General features: G+C 40.9%; 2 protein-coding genes across 2 annotated transcripts in view; one reads left to right on the plus strand and one right to left on the minus strand.

Moving 5' to 3' along the window:
- The window catches only part of LOC118424691 (transcriptional repressor NF-X1-like), a 39,220-nt gene that overhangs the window by 991 nt on the left and 16,069 nt on the right, over positions 1 to 22,160 (plus strand). Inside the window, 9 exon segments of the mRNA XM_035833372.1 lie at positions 11,517 to 11,701; positions 12,426 to 13,322; positions 13,754 to 13,871; positions 15,100 to 15,221; positions 15,992 to 16,094; positions 16,792 to 16,863; positions 19,331 to 19,470; positions 21,593 to 21,704; positions 21,901 to 22,121. Of these exon segments, the coding sequence (XP_035689265.1) occupies positions 11,674 to 11,701; positions 12,426 to 13,322; positions 13,754 to 13,871; positions 15,100 to 15,221; positions 15,992 to 16,094; positions 16,792 to 16,863; positions 19,331 to 19,470; positions 21,593 to 21,704; positions 21,901 to 22,121 (1,813 nt within the window). The 5' untranslated portion in view covers positions 11,517 to 11,673.
- LOC118424692 (zinc finger CCCH domain-containing protein 10-like) lies at positions 1,620 to 11,274 on the minus strand. Its single transcript, XM_035833373.1, is given in 4 exon segments — positions 1,620 to 4,068; positions 4,070 to 4,737; positions 5,384 to 5,479; positions 11,066 to 11,274. Coding segments are annotated over 2 exon segments (1,158 nt in total). The 5' UTR covers positions 4,469 to 4,737; positions 5,384 to 5,479; positions 11,066 to 11,274; the 3' UTR covers positions 1,620 to 3,309.

The following is a 22,160-nucleotide window of genomic DNA, read 5'->3' on the forward strand; positions in this document are numbered from 1 at the left end:
GTTTTTTATAATTGTTTTTTATCGGGCTTTCTATTTTGTACTGTATCTCGTATTGTCAAAACCTAACTTATGTTTGGCTAACGTAATTCAAGAAAAATTGCAAAATAGAAAGCCCGATACAAACGACAAAACAACGTTAGATACAGCCGGAGTCTGACCTCTGCCGCAACTGATAGGGACAAACCAAAGCTAGGAATGAGGAAAGTCGTGTCTTTTGTAAAGTGCACAGCGTCGGTGGCATATACACGGATTTAAACACAAAAGAACGCTGGGACAAACACCCACACATACTAATCTGTTTCACAGTCTTTCTTAAGATGTTTTACATCTCCGATCTAAGTTGACACAAATTACACAAATGTCTATTTGTATCTACACAATCACTAAAACCAGTAAATGTTTGTACAGAGATACGTCAGATAACACGGGTCACATTTGCTGGTATTTGCCAGACCTGACCTACTTTCGATATACCTTTTTTGGCCGGCGTTGTTTGGTCATTCGCCATCACATGCGTTCTTCAATCACAGGGGACAAGATGTACGAGTGATTCAAACCACCCACTGTTTTACAGGCTGGGTTGAAAAGTTCACTGCTCTGTTCATATATTCTCCAAACAGCTCCAACTGTTTTTGTATTACTTTTTTTGCGCTTTTCTCGAGTTTTCTAAATTTCATTTTGTACCGTTTTGTTGATGTCTGTTTGCAGAGTGTCACGGTTAGGCCTACTATACTGTGAAGCAAACCACAAAGCCCTTCACAATCCGCCATCTATATCAATCCTGGAGAGGGGCATGTGGCTGGGAGATAAACCCTTTCCTACCTTGCCGTTATGTACGTGTCTTACCAGAACAGATCGGGGGTAAAGCGTAAAAGTCAGAAAAGTCAAAGCGTTCGTTTTTTTTTTTTACAGAAAGTCACATCGGCCAGTTTAACAGTTCATGATTGAGACTTTCCGGTACTCTTTGATCTAGAATTAGGTAAGAGGGGGTACACATGGATGTGAGGCTCCGATTGGTGTTTCAAGTATTTTTGAGAAGAAAATAAACTGTGACATTTTTCTGCCTCTAGAATGGGAGATAAGTCCTACATTTTAGGAACTCTACTGAGACGAGACCATCTTTCAATTATCTAATGGCCAATGATTATTAGTCGTTAGACTCGCTACATCTATTGAAATCCCTGTCTGGGACCTATGTAGGCACCTGGTTGTGCACGTCAGCCATAGTTCTAATGGACACCGGGCGTGTACCGACATCTGGTTCCTGCCGGTAAGCCTACTGGGTTCACTAGGCTGTCATGGAGCCACACTTATAGCCTGGTATCCAGTCGTAATATAGCTCCCGACTACGAGTCTCTTTCTCAGGAGACTCGGGAGCTATATATTACGGCTGGATACCAGGCTACCAAACTTGGGCATGTGTCAAAAGGTCAGGTCACGCCTCATCTGTGGTCTAAAGGATTGTTAAACGTTATACACACTTCTATTTACATTAAGTGGTATTAGATATATCAGTGACTCCTATACAGCCATACGTGCAATGTAATTCTTCTAGAGACTGCTATCCTTTCACTCTTACCAAAATCACACAACTATGCAAGAAACGACAGAATCAAACGTCATTAATACAGCACACGTTTTAATTGACCAACTGCTTACGAATAGTCCTATTGGTCCATTGACAGACATTTCTGTCCACTGACTCCTGTATTTAGGAGCTAATCGGAAAATACACTTTTCTCGTATATCAATACACCATCTACACATTTCGTAAATCCCAGGCATTATAAGCCGGTCATGTCACTGATAACGAGTAATGGTACAAACTATTTTCTGTGCAGCAAGAGAGGTAGACACGACTCCCGTGTCACAGTGAAGCCCAAGACTAAAAACAAACAATTTTCTTTTCATATCGTTTCTGTTAACCTTTAATTACAACTAGTGAAAGTGGTAAAATAAAGGACGAGAATTCACAACTGCTTCCATCGCACAGTATACTATACGAAGCAACTTGCGCTTCGAGCAGGTCTGGAATGCAGCCAGGGCATTACAGCTTGGGCCCCAATGTGACTACGCGACCATGTTAAGAGTTTTCATCCTACACGAAATTAACAGATTAAATTGTTCACCACACGGAAACTATCAGTAGTGTACTTGTCCACTGTATACTGATTTTCTACAAAAGGCGTACTCGTAGGGTCGCCACATTTCGGAAAGGAATGATCAAGGAAGGTGTATATAAACGATTTTAAAAATGTTACAAGAAGCTGTGAAATGTTACCCGAACGACTTACATACGTTGCAAAACAGCTGTGAGAATATCACAATTGTTAAAGACAGAACATAACTGTAGGCCCGTGGCTATCCGTTACATAAAATTTATGTCACCTACAACAATAAAAAAATTATAAACACGAGTTGCAGCTATACTTATGCACTCTAATAAAGATATGACACTGTGTTGCTTATGAAGGCTGTGATGAAACGTTATTTTGGAGTCAAGTATATGCTACACTCACATTCTTTCCTGCTATACAGACGCTTTCAGTCATCTCGTGGGTTTTGTTGACCTGACTGTGCTCTTCCCGTGGTTCGCGTACATTCGCAAGACAACCAAACTAAATAGATATAAAAGTTTGATTTCACTACTGTTGGTAGCGGTATTCACTATAGCACTACATGTAACACCATATTGAAAATACAAACAAAAGCCAATATGCTGCTACATACATTGCTTCTTACCAGTACAGCGAAAATACTGGACGCATAACTCTATTCTTACTCTATTGTACTGTTTAGTATGGTATGGTAATATAGAAGTTTTCCCCTTTTTTACCAATCTACCCCGTCTATAGATCGATCTTGAGTAAAACAGAAAAGAAATAAAGATAGATCAAACATGTATAAAACAATCTCTAAATATGACGCTAATACAAGCATACAAAAATTACATCTGGGCACTGTGAAGAGACATGGTAACGATACACAGGGCTTCTTGCAGCATTCAGGACGCGCAACTGTCTACGGTTTATACAGACTCAAACGAAACTCCACCCCAAAATACAAAAAGAGGTGGTTGCGTAAGTACGATGAGGACATTCAACACCTCAAGCCTACAGCATTAAAGACATCATCGCTACCCTGTTGTTGACGTTATAGTTGTCCTTTGCCCTCTTCGAAACATTAACAAACTAGCCTTTTAGCCAACAATTGAATGCAGACGACCATCATCATCTGAATATGATGGAAACCGAAATATGTACTGCGCATGGAAACGGTAAAGGTAATGCCACTGGTGTTAGGCCGTGTTTAGTGTTGGGGCAAGCTCTGGGACAAGCTGCTCTGTGCCATGGCGGTTCGCATGTTACCAGTCATGATAGGGTAAGACACCAAACCCTGCTGCGCGACTGAAGCGATGGCCTGTGCCACAGACACGGGCAAGGTGCTACCTTGGTGGGAAATGGGGATAGCTGCTGCAGAGGCGGCGGCGGCGTTAGGCCCGGACAGCAGGTCCTGGGCGAGCCCTCGCGACTGAGCTTGGTTTAGGGATGCGCTGTTGAGCTGCGTTACGCTAGGTGCCTGTGGAATCTGTGGGTTGGTTACGCTAGCATGGCTGATGGTGTGCGTGATGGCTTGGGAGATTATACCGTGGTTATAGTTAGTGACGGGGAGGTTTTCGGAGCGAGGCGGGGTGCCGGACCGCTGCAGCGCCCGCTCGGTTCGGTAGCGTGCGTTCTGCTCGAGCAGGACTTCGTTGGTCGCCTGGAGATCGGACACCTGCTTCTTCAACTCGTCGATCTTTCTACGGAGCATGATGTTTTCGTCTTCAAGGAATCGGTAGTCCAGAGGGCGTGGCCGTGGAGGTTCGTAGTCGCGTTCCCGTTCACGGTAGTCGAAGTCCAGGTCATCTCTGCGTCGCTTCAGCCGAAGGCGATCGTACTCATAATCATCGTAGCGGGGTTCGTACGAGTCGTACCGAGAGGTGTAGGACGGCAGGGGTGGCTCCGGTGCTAGTGAGTCACGTGAACTCAAGGGATAGTCGTACTCATCTTGGGCCATATGGCGAAGACTTACACTTGGAACCACGGTGACACTCATTCTTCAGAAAGTCACGGCCAATTGGTATGTCTCCGCCCCCCAACGATCCGCCGCCGTTACTAGCGCCTAACCCAAGCATTCCAGCCCCTACGCCGCCCGAACCCACGCCTGTCTGCTTCTGTAGACTAGACGGCAGCTCTCCAGTCTGCTTGTAGAAGTCCTCTTCTTCCCTTGTGCAGTGGATGAACTTGCAGTTGTTCCTATCACAGCCCTTGTTCTGGTAGTCGTGACAGAAGGCGTAAGATTGCTTCTGTTGGCCACCAGCACCTTCGCCCTCGTCGGGATGGCGGTACTTGCACCGCTTGCCTCGCCGGCAGACGTTCCGCAGAAAGTCGCGGCAGATGTCGTCGTCCTTATTCTTATCACTCATGCTGCGGCCTTTTAACAGCTTCTATCTGTATTCTTACGAATGACAGGATATGTCTTAAATAGGTAGAGGTCCTGCTTATAGACTAGTGACCTAGCAGTCTTACTCAGCAGTCGCCTCGCTAAGGAGCAATCTACGGGACTTTTCGACGCCACCTGAAGCTACACGGCAGGCTGGGAAACTTCGCTGCTGCTGGCGCCGCTTTCGCCGCTTGAACTCTCGCGCTGGGATCCTCACTTCGACTTTGTCGCCCTGTCAGATTCCGCTTTGAGCTGCAAAAAGGCAAAACGAACTTGCAATGTACACTATAGCGTCTGTCAACGTTAGAATAGAAACAAATAAGCAAAACAATTTCTCGCCGTAATGTTTACAGCTACAGTTAAACGTGACTACAGCATACTAAGGGCAATCGTCAATTATCTAGCTCCGACGTGATATCTGTATTGCCGGATCCACGTGTGTACATGGAGCGGGATTATTTGCCTAATGCCCAAGTGATACAGATTTTTCGCATGCTCCCTTTGGACCTAGAAACGTATATGCTTGGTTACCAACGCAATAAAAAGAACAAGCACCACAAACGAGAGCTAATCGATGGCTTATTTCGTTAGGGCGACGTATGGATATGCTTAAATTAAGTTTTAAAGAAGAATTATGAAGATGGAATGGTGTGTTAAGGGACAGATGCAGCGGACAGGAAAGAGCGCTGATGAAGGAAAGATGATCCGGAAGACGGAAGTAAATATATAGCGGTGATTCATGTTGAAATAAACTTCGTGACCAAAGGTCGTGAAAATGAATAATATGCCAACATGCCACCAATAGATCACAAGCATTGGTACGAAGCGAGACAGGGTCGTACATGTGTAGGAGATAGCTAGCAGCCAGAAATAATGGGTAGTCGCATTTACCGCGTACCTTGCGTTTCGCAATCGAGCGCTATCCTATCGGTCACCGCGCCAGGCGATATTTCCTACCCGGGTTGCTTCACTTTCCGCCGGCAATGTTTTCAATCTGTCGAAGCAAGAAAAACAACGTTGAAAAGCAATGACCTTGATGTTAAAAATAACACGATATTCACTGCTGCTCAATTAGTCTCGCAAACATGCACACCGACTGGTATTCAGAGAAAACACATAAACCCGTCAATTCTCCATTTACGCTGGCAAACACTGACACAGTATACTGATACCCTTTAGCTGCGCTGAATGGGCTTCAGATGGAACATCCCAACCGGCCATCTGTTCGACTCTTGATGCCGTCCCCTGTGACAATTTTCGGCCTGGGGACCAAGACCCGACTTAGGCAGGACATGCAACGAATGCCAGGGAAGTTTGCCGGTCCAGTTGTATTTTTGGGTTGCGCTGTTGTTTTATGCAAAAGTCTATTTCTTTTCAAAGCATCATGCTGCGAGAGATTAAGGGTGGGGTCAGTGCGATCTATTCTAAACAATTGCGCTTGCTTGCATCTGTCTCTTACCACTTTGAAACCCAGATCACTTACAACAAGGAATCCAAAACACTGAGGATAGGCAAGGCATTAAGTTGTCTAGATGGGTGGAGCTCTCAAGAGTCAAGCTTCCAACTGCGAGACGTGGAAACCGGCTAAAGATGACTTGTATCGCTTTAAATTGTGACGGGTCAGAGGCAACAAATGCCAATCGACCATATCAAGAGAGGCAATTTCTGTGGGTGCCAGCTGTGATGTCTTTTCTTTGTAAATAGCCGGGAGGAGCACAAGTTGTAATTTATCAAGCCCCTTGGTGATGACTCTCGCATCTGTGCCTGTCAATTTCTTCAAATGAGGTCGTAACACTACACGACGAAAACTTCCCTCATTGGACACGTACTAAATTTGTAAGTTACATTAAATTAGCAGAGGCACGTTCTAGGTCAAAATGTAAGGGCCTTCGTTTTGGATGGCATATTATCATGTATGCCAGTGTGGCACTGAGTAGTCGGTGAAACATGGCAGTTATAACCCACGTACGTAATTATAGACATATGTGCAATGTCACGTGTCAAGGGCAAACTAGTAAGGATACTTACATCAGTGAGACAGAACATGCAGTGAAAACTAGGTTCTCGAACTTCAGCGTCTAAGTTCTGTTAACTCCAAGGTGTCACAACATATACACCTAGAGTCTCTGGGACATTCTATTTCTTTGGACAAAGTCAAAATCATAGATTCAAAACTGTATTTCTTTGCGCATGGCGTGAAGGAGGCAGTGTACATCAGAGCCTACTGGCCCACCCTCAACAGAGACGGGTGGCGACATAGACTTTCTGATAATTATGACCCCTCCTGCAAAAGTGGTCTGTTCCTGCTGGAGATGGAAGGGTCATTCAATCTTTGAACAAGGTCGACCGAGTTCGTCCGAAAATTTAGAGGGGTAAGTCCTTGTAGCGTTAATTGTTAATGGATGTTAAGTGTTAGCATTTTTCTATAATGTATTCTACTAACATGTGTGAACTTTCTACTTGAAAGGTTCAATCTGTTATGGTGCTGTCAGTAGGTCTTCAGAAAAGTTTGCTATTTCTTCAGAAGACGAAGGTCAAGACTGAGTTTGGGCCTCCTGCAAGTAGTCAGAAATAAGTCTTACACTTACAGCCCAGCACCAGTAAGCCCACCCCAACACCCTTCTGCAAACCTGATTTTAGAACTGCAATCAAAGCTTCCAAAAAGAATAATAGTAAACGAAGAAGAAAAATACAGATGTTCATGATTCGGGGCAAGTTTAAGAAATGTACATAATTAGATGCCAGTTATGATGTACATTAATTTGCATAGTCAACGAAATTTTATAGTGCCATTCTTTTCCATAATAACCTTTTACACAATGCAATGTCATATGACTATGAGCTACATTGACAATGCCATACATATCTCCTGTAACTGTGGAAGTCAATGGCATAATTAATGATGAAATGCTAAACTTGACTTCAGTCCAAGGACAGATCTTTCACATATACATGTAATACTGGTGGAAAAGACCATTGATCAAGATAGATTTAAGCTCAGTACACTTACTTTCATCATCAATGAGACAAGGTAAAATTTACAATTGATCTTGATAACTTTGGAGGTAAGAGGGCTCAAAGTTCTCGTTTCTATTTCACATTTTCTATGTTGTGACTTCCTTCACAAAATCAAGTACACAATAATACTGTGAGCTATGACATTTGTCACAATAATATACATATTTAAATCGTTTTCATTTTCAAATTCTATCATAATTTCTTCATCTTTACAGACAAAGAAAATCATTCTCCTAAATCCTCATCACATCACAGAGCTCACACAGTACAGAAAAAGTTGGACCCTTTTCTTCCACTGCCTTAGGAAAGGATTGAGTTTTGAATCTTGTGAAAGTGAAAATCTTGTGTGAATATTCAGACATGCTGTAACTGGACCAAGAATTTCACAAAATTGTCTTTCGAAGGGACGTAAAACGGGGGTCCCTTGTTGGAGGAGGCACCTCAAGCACGCATCAGCCTCATTACTCCATTTTGGGTACCAAATGGCTGCAAGTAATTCACCAGATAAATGAATCATATAACAAACTACATTGTTTGTCCTTTTCATGTTACTTGCAATCAGCCGGACAAGAATTTCAATGAAATTGGGCCTAATCCTGTGGAAAATCAGCCTGGTGAATGTAATATTCTATATGACCTAAGGTGACCCCTAGGCCCCATCAGGAGCAGACACAGGTCATACCACCAACCCAGCAAGCAACATGGTATGTTAGGGATTAGCAAGAAAGTCACGTTGTTTATTTAACTCATCTAACACCAGGCAAGGCTTCTCTGGATTCTCATGTCTCACACAGCAAACTGGCATTGGCAACTACTTCTACACTGTGGGTGGTGCAATGTGCTCAAAGTCAAACTGATAGAGCTGTACTTGCTGTGCTGTAACACATAAAAATGCTAGTACTGTCACCTAAGCAAAGAATTTTTTTCTTCAAACAAAATGACATGCTTGATTTACAATTTATTTTTGGCTGCATGAGGTTAGTTTTTCTGGAATTTTATACCATTACCCTAATCACCTAAATGCTGACATTTCACCACTATCATAATCACCTAAAATGCTGACATCTCATTCTCACCACTATTATAATGCCTCTATTCTACAAAGTCAATTATTTTAATGGAGCCTCTTGAGTTCATGTCATTTTTAGTGCCAATTACTCCTAAAAAATAGAATTTCTAGAAATATTCAGCAAAGGCTATATTCTTGATAATCCATCGATATTTCAACTGCAAAAGCGAAAGCAAGGACGAAAAATACTGTAAATGAAGGACAGCAATGTAATACAACTTTTTTTTTTACAAGGGCCATTTTAGGGCCCTGATATTAGGGCCTATTCCCTTCATATTTTTGAGTCTTGTTGGAAATCTAGCAAACTGGTATTTGCTAGTCAACTTCATAGATTAATAAAAAAATCTTGAAACTAAATCTAAAAGATCAACTAAAATAAAAATGTGATATTTTTTTTTTACAAATAGTGTCACCTTAACAAAAAAAATGTGGCGTCTGCACTATTAGCAAAAATCCACCAGGTCTTAAGGTTCCGGTTCGGAGTTTTTTTTAGGATTTGGGGCCGATTTCACTGTCTCTGAGAAAAGCACTAACGCTTCTCAAAACACCGTTTTTCGGATAATTCAATGTTTCCGATGGAAAAGGGTGTGTTGTCGCTGACCGACAGACTCATTTGACATTTTCTGTAGAAATGTTATTTTTGGTAAAAACCATCAAAAATATATGCTTTTCATCAAAAAGATTATAGACTTTTAAAGCGATAGCCGAAAAATCTAGAGCTAAAACTATGGAGACAACCTCTGATTTGCGTCTTATTCTTAGGGACTATTTAGATATCTGGACACTTGAAATTCCGAACCGGAACCTGAAGTACATCTGAGGTTGTGTTCAGATCTATTGAAGCACACAAGGTGACCCCAAACCTCATACATGTCATCGGTGAAACCATGGTATAAGAAACACATATTTTGGTGATATAGATGGATTCTATACAGCAACTACAGCATCTTGTATGGGCGATCTATCCATCTACCTATATAAAATACTGGCCAAAACCACCTACGGGGTATCCCGGCCAGGTAGGTGCACGATAGTGTAGCCGGGGGTGGTGCAAAAAAGTAGGTGCAATCAACGCAGGTTAGTGCAGGTAATATTAGAGCTGTGCAGGCATTTGTGGTGTCTACCTGCACCTAACCTACACTGGTCCATGTGTACTGGGTTTCATACATAAATGTCAATGATGAAGCCTTGTAGGTGCATGTGGATTGATATTAGCTGCATTGAATGTTACCACCTATAAAGTATAAAAGAAAAAAAATAGCAATGGTCCCTAAACAATTTTAGTATGATCCATACTTCCAAAATTCAGAGTGGTACAGGTAAAATTTGTCTGGTGCAGGTAATTGTCAATGTTACCTGAACCAGTGCAGGTATGCGGAAAAAAGTATTTCGCGCCCTGCAACGAGAACAAAAAAGTTACTAAGATTGTCATGGACGATGGTGCTGTGAATATACTATCAACATCATGGTACTAACAACATGGCAGCATTCACATCTCATCTTCATATCATAATTAATATGGTGCAGATATAACCATACACTAAGCTAAGAAAAGCTCACATTTCCACTGGAAAACATTGATAATTTTTGGAGTGGCCTAAATCTTTCGAAATTGGCATGACAATCACCAGTGCTCGAAATACTTTTTACATCGAGGTTGCCCAGGCGGCACTTCCTTAAAATCAACTGATCCATTATATTGGATTACACTATTACAGTTACATGCAACTTCTTATGTTTTATCCTACCAAGAATTGAATACAAAGCTTATTCACGTACTAGTATTAAAGGTGGGGGAAAGCGCCCCCCCCCCCCCAAAAAAAAAAACAATCGGGCAAAGTATTCTAGATGTCCTTGACTCCTTGGTCACACAAGGCACCCATGTCTATATTCTGTATACCTGAATAGTTATCGTAAGGAGAACTTATGCTGCTTTAAGTAAGGAAAAATGGTGCACTGCATTTTATGGTACATGTAGTAACGTTACATTCCTGTTTAATTTAACAAGAAGAAGAAGAATTTTTTTGTACAGCGACACCGCCATGTTCTTGCTTTCGGCAAAAAAAAAATTCTCAGCTTTATTTAGCTGGAGAGAAGAATGGGTTTTAGGGTGCTTCAATTAACCTAACATAATCGCCACCCCTCTCTCTTAGATAAGACACCAGTTTACCTCAGATAATCAGATTGTGCTTGGCATTCTAAAGCTGTACGTTAAATAATTTTTGTGGATTCGCCGCTGCTTCAACACGCACGCACACACCTTGCCCCCTGAAGTGGCCCCTTCCTTCTTGTAATATTCGCAACCTTTCCAGCAAGGCGAGCAGCGGATAAATGAACAGTCGTGGTTACATATCTTAGTATCCACGAACCCAAGAATTACTAACCCAGTGCGTTAGGAGTTTAATAGCGACACCCTAACAAGAAGTGAGTACCGTGTACACGTTGACTTAGACAAGCCTGTTTTCAGCAACACTTCCTCACAACATAACTTACGCCAATTTTCAGCTCGCGCAGGATTGAGAAAAACCACCAAGAGTAAATCCAGACTGTCCAGGTGGCGCTCCTCTTGTGATTTTCCGTCAGTGCCCGTGCCCAAAGGACCAACTTGAGAAAACCTTGGCCAAAATGCTGTTTCTGACCGACGCTGTCGACTTTCTGTCCCTCCGCCAAGCGAAGCTATATTTTGCGCACAGCACGCCACCTACCTTGGACCGTGATGTACTTTACAAAGGTTGCTCCTCGTCCAAATCAGATTTTCAACCCATAATTCACATTCTTGATATACTATCCTTGAAATATCCAGTTACGTTTTATGAAAAGATTATTCAATTCCAAATCTTAGGTTTTGGGTATGAGATATATGATCCGTAAACGATGCATCACAGACCAGGGTAAATAGGTGACGTGTGCATAGTTTCGCGCCAGAATCTGACCCTTGACCCAGAAGTACTTCTAGGTCCAACAACCAACATGGGTGAACGTTGCAACATTTCCACTTCCTATTGTGCAAGAAGTTAGATTATTTAGAACTAGTCACGCAAGGCAGTTCTTCATGTGTAATAGAGTAAGAGAACTAGCCTCTTGTGTGCAACTTGGCAGCAATGGAGGCGTCTGGAAACGTCGCGACAGGTATGAGTAGTGTAGTTTAGAGTTAGACATTTAAATTATAGACAGCTGTGATCAGCTGAATGTGATGGTTACCTGCATACCTGCATGGCTTTATAGTCGTAATTTTGTCCTATCCAACTGTAACATTCCAAAGTTACATGTAAGTTGTAATATGAAACTTTGAAACTTTGAAACTTTATTAGAATAACCATTAGCGGTGGACCCTAGGGTCCACCGCTAGTCTTCCTGGTATTCATTCACAGAGACAATACATTATACAAACATGGTTGGCAACTAGACAAGTCACAAACACATCTAAATCAATAACATATTTACAATATACATAATTTAAAAATTGACAATCCTGTCGCACAGTGCTTGTAACTACTGGTGGAAGTATTTGTGCAAACCATCCTTAAACACTCTCAGGGATTGTGTGGATTGCATGACAATTGGAAGGTTATTCCACACACTGACAGCCCTGTACATGAAACACTTCATCAGTGCGTTAGTTCTAGGTTTCTCTAACAGAAAAGATTGTTTAGCAGCAAAACGGGTTCTGTAACTATGCAAATTGTTGACCGAACGCAGTTGCCTACTGATACAAATTCATAAACTTTTGAATTACGTGATTCCTGTATAACTTGTGACTCATGTTGTTGTTGTTAGTCATAACAGACCGTTACATATGTTGCAAAAAAAAAAAAAAAAATTATGTTGTATATTAAATTTGACTTAATTCCAGGTGATCAAAAGAAACAGACTGATTCGGAGGAAATCCGAAGGCAGCAGAACTCTCGAAGTCAACGCCAAGCAGCTCAGGGCAGAGGCAGAGGATGGAGAGAACAAGGGAATGGGGAAAGAAGAGGGCAAGGAAAGAGTAAAGGAGAGCAAAGAGAAGACAAAGGCAGCAGGCACAGGAAGAATACTGAAAGACCTCAGGATACAAAAGAGAAACACAATTTATCACATCAGACTGGCAAGAAATCAGATAACTCGTTCCCACAAGGAGCCGAGGGTCAAAGCTTTGAATCTTCGGGAAAACAAGTCACAGCCCAAGATATTGGGGACTTGTTAAGCGTCATTGATAATATCAACGCAAAGGGTGGGAAACAAAATGTAGTAAAGCCAGCGAGCCAATCCCGGTTTGAGAGACGTGGGTCAGGGTCAGTGCCTAGAGGCAGAGACAAGAGGCCTGATAGGTCTGGTGCAGGTGAAGATGATTGGAAGCGCCGGCCACATAGTGGAAAAGACTATAGAAAAGGAAAAAATTCAAGCCGAGGCTATGAAGACTCTACACCGGAAAATTCTCTATATTATTACATGCCAAAACAAAGAAAAAAACAAGATAAAGATGAAAAAGGGAAAGAGGGAAACCTTGTATATAAAAATGAAAGCACAGTAGAAGAATTTCCTGTTGAGTTACAGGATGTTAGATATGAAAGAAGCCAACAGAATCAGATAGGTTTGGGTGCAAGGGGTGGATTTAGAAACGGATTTGATAGAAAATCTAGACCAGGTGGTGGTGAGTCCAGACAGAGTTGGCGCAGAGGAGATGACCTTGCAGTTGGTGGGATCCAGCAGAGGGCACCGGACAAGAGGAGGGACAAGATGAAGAAATTGGACCCTGAGTCACAGACAGGTTGGTTTATTGCATACAAAGAAAATTAACCTTAAAAGTTGAAGGGACCACCCAAAGCAAATGTCTTCAAACTTTAAGACAGACATTTTAAATTTGTATGTAATTTTCCATTTCAATTGATGCATTTGAATGTGCTTTCAAACATACTGCACTCAGCATTACGTATGGAAGACGTATATTTTTGCTGGTGTGATCTTTTTACTTACTTCTTCTGTCATGAGCCTAGAATTAATGATGATTGAAATTTCTTTTTTACTCATACACAATGATATAGGTTGAGTAGCTTGACAAAAGGTAACACGGGAAACATATACATTTTCTGGAAATGTTGCCTTTCTTGTTGCCCAGTGTACTTACATGTATAAACGTTTGGAAATGGAATGTACCTTTGACTGTACCATGATGAGCTTATTGCTGCTGTTATTTTCCAGCTTCCCTGATAGAGCAGCTCCAGACCAACAGCTATGAGTGCATGGTGTGCTGTGATGTCATCAGGAGGGAAGCTCCACTCTGGAGCTGCAAGAGCTGCTTTCACATGTTTCATTTGCGGTATGTTAATATGTTACCTATGACTAAAACAATCTGCAGTAATAGAGCTTATGAATAGTTTGATCAGGTGGGTAGTGATGTGTACCTGGCACTGGACCACAACTTGTAATAAGGTTCAGGCACAGTTAAGAAATCCTAACGTTGGGAACCAGTTCCAGACTTGTTAAAACCAACCTCTTATAAGTTATATTTTCTTTTTCTAGCACACTTGTGCTATGGTTCAGGTCCAGACTTGTAATTACAAGCTAGTTTAGTTCTAGTGAGAGAGCGTAGCAAAATGACAGAAGTTTGGGCAAGACCTACAGGTCTCTGGTTCAAATCCTGTTGTATCTCTGATCTTGTGCCCTTGAAAATACCTAGTTCCAGCTAGGGACGTCCCTTGGATAGGACGTTGAAAGGAGGTCCCGTGTTTTAGGAGGGCCACCCCCCCACACATTAAAGAACCCAACACCTAGCAAAAAATAGTAGGGGTATGCCCTGGTTTGCGATGGTGCAATTCCATTTGTCTGGAGTTAGTGATTCACTTCAAATCATTGATTTCCATCATTCACACCGGAAAAGTAGTGATGTATCAGTCGCTAATGGAGATCTGATCCAAGCAAACCAAATTAAGTTTCAAAGTTAGATAGCACATCATGCTACCTAGTATTGGGGCGGAGATGGGAAGTGTTGTGTTATTAGTCTACTGCTGTGTGCAGGATTAAAATCAATGTTGCAACACCAAGTCAGGCTCAATCAATAAGAATGTTGAGGTACTACTACTAGTATCATACTGACTTTGAAATTGAACGTCTTTCTTTTAAAATCTCCCCATGTGGTTTGGTGAGATTTATCTATGTTGTCTAGTTTGCGGCCGTCGGGTGATGCTTTTCTGCTAAACATGAAGATCTTATTAGAATTCAGTTGCAGAGCTTAAGATTAGGGCCTTGGACTTGTGGCATCATCTAAAATGTTTCCTGGGTATTAAGTGGGCAACCAATAGCAGGCATTTGTCTGAAATTGCCCCCTGATCTGGCATGGGTACCATTCAGTCATAAGGCTTTCCTTTTACTAACCACAGGAGCAAAATATGTCAAACTTGAGCCAGCAATTACACTGAAATATACTACTCAGCATACCACTGGGCATTTTGGCTAATATAAAAAGCATTTCAAACCTTGATGTCACTTCTGTTTACTACTAATTTTTTAATAATTTTACCATGGAGATAACATTGTCCCTCCTTCAGGTGTATTAAAAAGTGGGCGCGCTCGCCTGCCGCCAGTCTGGAGGGTCAGGACAATGGGTGGAGATGCCCCGCCTGCCAGAATGTCACCCGCAAGGTGCCAAACGCTTACAAGTGCTTCTGTGGTAAGGTCCATTTTAGTATTTCAGTTACTGACAAAAGACAGTGGGTGCTATCTGAAACGTCTGACCAATTCCAAAATCATATCCAGTTGCTTTAGTAACTGCTTTTAGTTGTCTTCTTACCTGGATGTCTAACCTTCATTGAAGTACATAACAGAAGTAGCAACTAGGGGTGGGTCAGGTACAGTCCAGGTCCAGGTCCAGAGGATCAGGTCCAGATCTGGACCTGAACCCGGACCTACCTGTGAAAGCCTGTAAATGGGTGATACTAAAAACAATGGTCCATTTCGTTACAAGGATCCTTTTGGAGTAGTCAACATCCACTTGCATTTTAAAATCCTATATTCATGTAAAACACTAGCTGCCCCTGATTTAGACCAAGTTTAACTGTAGAAACTGGGTAAAAATGACTATAAACTCTCCTTTACTTTGCTCTAGTTATTTTCATAGTGTTATAAGGCCCAAAATACATTTGAAAGCCTGTCGGTATTATCTTCATTTTCTAATCGGTCCAAAGTCTGGTCCACTGACTTTTATCAGGTCCATTTTTCTGGACTGGTTCAACAAGAAAAGTTTTTGTACCGGTGTACTGGCATGGTATACCAGTACCCACCCCTAGTAGTACAGTTGTAGTAGCAACTATTCTAAATTTGTACGTGAAGGGTTTGATTTCTTTGTGCATACAGTACTACTGGAGATGAATTGTTGAATGTATGTTAAAAGTGTGCTTAATTGTGCAGTCATGTGTTTTCCCATGATGTTCTGTTGAACAGAGAAGGTATGGGAGCCTGAGTATGTGAGGAATGACACACCACACTCCTGTGGAGATGTCTGTGGGAAAAAGAAGGACCAGGACTGTCCACATCTCTGTACCATGTAAGATAGAGTTCATTTGTTGTCTTAACATCTACATCTTGTTAGAACATCTACATCTATATGTACGGTCATGTGTATTTGTGACTAATATGTAGAAAGGCTTGGACTGTTATGTTCCTTTATATTTCATTTTCATGATTTATTGTTTTTTGTTTTTGTGTGAACAAATGACAACACGATTTTATTATATTCATGACATCTACATGCGGCTCAATTTTTGTCCATTTCTGTAAAAAAAAAAGCTGTTGACCCTACTGTAAATCATACAAAATACCTGCATAGTGAGAATTGTGATGAAATGAAAAAAAAGTTAACTTTAACTGATGTCATAGAAAGTCAGTTTTAAAGTCAAAGTAGAAAGATGCGAAGGAACAAAAATTAATTTATTGTTTGGGAACCATACTCTGTGTTAAGTCATTTATTCAACCTTCCTGGCCACTTAGAATTCATAATTTGAGGCAATGTACCTTTGACTGACTGCCTTCAGCATATTCTAATAATTACAAAAAAACTTTCACACATACAAATCTTGGCAAAATGCCAGCTTTTTTTAAAGCACTTGTTTCTCATTCCCATGCTTGCATCTGAGTTTTGGGGTTCCCAGAGGATGTCATCCATAATATGATTGAATCAACATGGCTGTATTATTTATGACTTTGCAAGAAGTGTTAGCAAAACTTTGCATTTTTCCTGCCAGGCTGTGCCACCCAGGTCCCTGTCCACCATGTCCTGTCATGGTCACCAAGTCATGTCACTGTGGAAAGACAAAGTGAGTACAGCACATTTCTGACTTAAAAGCAGTTTGCACACACATTTTTAACGTTTCTTCTGCAATACTTTCAGCTGCCACTTGACAGTGAAAAGAACAAATAGCTAATGTATAGTAAGCAAAATATTCATGACCAAGCAGAGCTTGAAAGGAAATATGCACTTTTGGAAATACATAGGGAAATACACATACATGTAGCTTAAAGCTTAGGTGCTCAAAATTTGTAGGGTTACAACCTAGTATGGCACTGTTTGCCTCTCTACTACTTCTGTATAATTTACACATGTCATCTTGATTCTTGTACCACTCTTTAATACTGTTGAAATTTTTATTGCATCAAACTTATCCCAGATGAAAGTCTAATCGTTCAGCACAAGGTCCCAGTTCAGATTGATATTTAAGGAGGGTTCAAATTTAGCTTAAAGGCTGTGGGGTACCCTTGAAAGGGAGTCCCGTTTTGGCAGCTAAAATATATATGTTGAACCATGAACTTGATATGCCCATAAAGTGTGGAATTCTGAATTGAGCCTGACATGTGCATGTTTAGTTTACAACAGGAGCACGTTCTACGAAAAGTTGCACACAAGTTGCTCCTTAGTTTATAGGCCATATGTGCAAGAATATATCTAAATTAGACATTGTTTCGACATTATAGGCCCCACCAGTGTAACCATACATGTAGGCATGTCAATAGCATGCCTAATAATTGTTGTGATGTTTTAAAGGGGGCTCAACTCCAGAGGAAAGTGTCCTGGTTCTGCAGATTCCAGATATTTTTGAATCCAAAATTGTATTGTGCAACTTTGTATTGACTTGGGTGTGTGTGTGCGTGGGTGTGGGTGTGGGGGTGGGTGGGTGTGGGTGGGTGTGGGTGTGGGTGTATGTAGAAGACCAGCATAAGTTGATGAGTCCTCGAAGCAATTTTTGGGCCCTAGTGGCTTGTTATGATACTGCACTGAAACTTCCAGGTTTGATATCTCGAAATCTGGACATGCTGTGGCTATAATTTTGGAGTGGTAGATTGTTCTTGAGGCAGAGAGTAAGTCTTATAAATTTGTGTCCCCTAGCAACATGTTTTAAAACTGCAGGGGCTGGTTTAGAGTTTGAAGGAGAATAACTCAAGAAGGGGTTTATAGATCATCATGGTTTTTGGTATGTAGACAGCTTGAGTGACGCTTCACATAGTTCAATATTGATTATGCAAATTGGAAAATAATTTGCATAATTTATCAGGAAACTGTCTAAACCTGTTCTGTTCCATTAAAGGACTGTTGCAACACGTGACATTGTAACTGAGAAAGAGAAAAATATTGATACTTTAGATAAGTATTATGCAAATAAAGACCTAATTTGCATTATTGTGAAGAAAATGTTGTAATGCACTTTGTTGGTAAATGGCAAGAATTTCATACTTCTGGCATTTGGAAGTTATGTACATGTGAATGTCATTCAACATTTATTATGCAAATGAGTATCTCATTTTCATACCTTTTCAGAAATGTGATTAAAGCCTTTTTGAGTGTGACAAATGAGGATCTTATTTGCATAATCAATGACAAAAATAATTAATATATAAGGTTGAAATCATTTGTCAAAGGTATTTCATTGAAAACTTCAAGTTGGTACTATTCAGTACAATTTGTATATGAATTATCCCATAGGAACATTATAATTTCAGTCCAAGAAATTAATATGAGTACCAAGAATTGTGGTTGTTTGGTCTCTAAGTCCTATATTAGCTTATCAGGAACTCAGCCAAACCAGTCAATTACTATTTGTGAGCCGTGTTTATTCAACCTATGCTAAACTCAAGTTATGTATAATACTGTAACAGTGATGTTCGAGTACCGCCTATCGTCCTTGCCCAAGGGCACTAGTGTTTTTGTAGCGACAGCAATAGCGGTCATGACTTGTAATCTGCCGACCCCGGTTCGATCCCGGGTAGGGGGCATGTTGTTTCTTTCTGTTCTACTCGCCCCTCTGGTTGTTTCACTGGTTCCCACACCGGGAATCGAACCCGGGCCTTGGCGGTGAGAGCGCCAAATCCTAACCACTAGACCATTTTTTTTCATGCTGATCTAGCAGAAGAGGGCTATGTATCATCAGTTTTATAGCCAAGTTCAAACATAACAACCTGAAATGGCCTTGTGTAATATTAGCAATCAGAAGTGGAGCCTATAGGCTGCACAGAAAGTTGAATTCACTGTCAACTGTTAAACTGTAGATGAAAATTGTGCTTTTTTGAGGAACGAAAAAGAAAATTGACTACCGGTAGTAAGTAAAATTTTGACATATATGTTCATTGATGTCAACAGAGAGACTACTAAAACATTTATTAAAGATCATGATGATGATGATGAAATTTGTAACATTAAGAATGCTGTTTTAAGTATGTGTTCCTTGGATTACAATTGGATTGTCAGTGTTTATGTTCATTGTTATCTGTAATTTCTCAACTTGTTGACAGGCAGTCTGTTCGCTGTTCGCAAGGCACAACAATCAAGTGTGGCACCCCTTGTGGAAAGAAGCTGAACTGCAGCGTACACACCTGTGAGGATATCTGCCATGCTGGAGACTGTCAGCCATGTGCTGTTATCCTAACTCAAGGTAGGAATTATGTGACAAAAAATACAAAGTGCCAAATTCCAAAAAAATATGAAAAGTTCCTTTCAACATACCACAATGGAAATATATTGAAACTCATCCAGTACAATTTTACAAAGGCAACCTAAGCCAGCTTTTTTCGAAAGCACTTGTTTATCAACAGCCTGGATGGAGATCTACAAAAAGATATACAAAATTTAATGTAACTGATATCATCATGTAGCCAGACAACATTGACCAATCAAAAACTTTCTGGTGTAGCAAATTGAAGGTCATTAATATCCCATATACTACCTGCATCCGGGGTATAGGTCCAGGGTATTGTCAAACATAAGTGAGTAGAGGAATCATTACAATGCTGGGAACGAGAGCCACAAAATGGCGCACAGTTCACAAAGACGAAAAAACGTGCGAACAAAACGTGACTGAGATTTTATCGGCCAGCCACTGACATTTCAGAAGGTTCGAAAGGTAGAGAAAGCAAGAATCCGCCCCGGCCCGCAAGGAAAATGCCGCTCCGAACAAAGTGGATCCCATCTCTAACTGATATATAAGCTAACGGTGCTCTGTAGGGTAAATATAATGTGCTCGCGGGAGCTGAGTCATCATGGCTCGATATATGAGAATGTCTATATGAAGATAACATCCCATAATCCCAGAAAGGAGCGTCTAAGTCTGCGTAACAGAAGAGGTGGTTTATGAGGTGGTTATAGGAATAGGCCATGAATTATGGTACAGTATACACCTGAAGGAGGGTCATTATCCGTATATAGTATTAGTGACATGCAAGGTAATCTAACATATCGGCGTCGGGCTACATGTACATTGTACATGAACATATCATGATTCATTTTGGTTTTCACTATTTTTTGTACAACACGTCATGTACATGTATATTTTGGGCAGTGTTCCGTAACTTTGTTAATGGGACTCGGATAGAGAGAGAGAGAAAGATGAAGAGTTCTCTCCATCATTGAGGACCACCCACTGAAAACATATCTGCAGAGTATATATTTGTCCCTGACCTCAGACTGCACTTATAAACCTAAACACACATGTGTACCCAACATATGAAAACTTCACTCCAAACCACGTACATGTTACAATATATATTTCTAGTTTTCGTGAGTTCACTGATTGCCCCCGTTTACGGTACACTGTAAGTTTAGTAACCTCTGCCTCCCTGCTGACAATTTCTAGGGCTATTCTAAGCAGTGTATCCCTTGTCGGTTCCATTTTTGCTGTGAAGTTGATCATGATAAATGACTGCAGGGTCACCTTGTCTGCAATGTCATCATTTGTCACAGCTGTGAGGTCAGCCTGATCCCTGCAGCTGTCTACTATCATCATGGTATCTCTGGTACCCGCATTTATGGTTTAGTCTTTAGCTGATGATTGACCCAGAAATCCCCGGATTGACCTTAATGTTGTCTTGTGGTGTATATCTGTATCAAATTCAAGATATAATGTAATCAATTAAGGGTATAGGGTAAAAATACAATATGTGCTTGCCAGTCTTATTAAGTAACCCACATTTACAGACTACATTAAATTGTTTATCCCACCAATATACAATTGCAACATTTTTGTATTATTATTAACAAAAATAGTACCATAATGATTGTGTAATTAATGACTATACCTGTCATGACGTTACGGTTAACTTGCCAGCTTGTTGGAAACCTGGCACCATGGCTTTGAAAACTTTATTTGATAAGCAAACTCATTTAGTGATTACATGTACATACAATGAAAAGACTTTACAATCAACTTTCACAAATTTTAAAGTACTGTACAGTGTACATTGTATGCTGTGAGCAGCAAAGATCCATCCCGGCTGCCAATGTTCATTGTCATGACAAGTACATCTGTATGATAATAACCTGATTGGAAGTATCAAGACTTGGAACATACAATTAAGGTAACATCAGAAGGTGGTATATTTTGTGTAAATGTTATTTAGCAATTTGGTTGAATGTGATTTCAGGGATTAAAAAAAAATTATTTTGGTGTCATAAACACTTTTAAGTTTGGATACATGTGTATGTAACAAATGTATTGTCTTTGCACTGTGAAGTATTTTTGAGCTCTAGGTACATTATGTAAATGAGTTTTTATGTTCCAGCTTGTTACTGTGGCAGGGTAGTCAGGGAAGTGGTGTGTGGGGGTGAGGAGTGGACAGGGGAGGATGTGGATGGGGACGGGAGCAGCTTTTCCTGTAAGAATGTATGTGACAGGTAAGTTTGCTCAATGACAAGTTTTGTCTGAAATGTATGTTCTATTTATTGTTAAGTGGTCTGAGATTCACAGGGACTGCTGAAAGTGAGAAAAAAATGCAAAGAATGTGTATAGAAGCCCCCAAATTATCTTTGGACTATTCCTATGCAGGTTTTGTAATATGAAAATTGTTCCTTCCCCCTCTGCCTGTGACAGAGAACTAGAGTGTGGACATCACACCTGTGAGGAGCTGTGCCACAGCGCCCCCTGTCCACCCTGCCCCAAACTGCCATCACAAGTCAAGTTCTGCTGCTGTGGCCAGACCACTGTGGACAAGCTGGAGGAGCTTGGGGAAAATGGCAGCCGCAAGACGTGCTTGGATCCCTTACCAACCTGCAGAAAAACCTGCAACAAGCCTATTGGTTGTGGATCTGATGGTATGATATATGAGACAATGTCACATATTAATTAAGAGT

This window comes from Branchiostoma floridae, chromosome 10, assembly GCF_000003815.2.
Source record: "Branchiostoma floridae strain S238N-H82 chromosome 10, Bfl_VNyyK, whole genome shotgun sequence".
Taxonomy (NCBI): Eukaryota; Metazoa; Chordata; class Leptocardii; order Amphioxiformes; family Branchiostomatidae; genus Branchiostoma; species Branchiostoma floridae.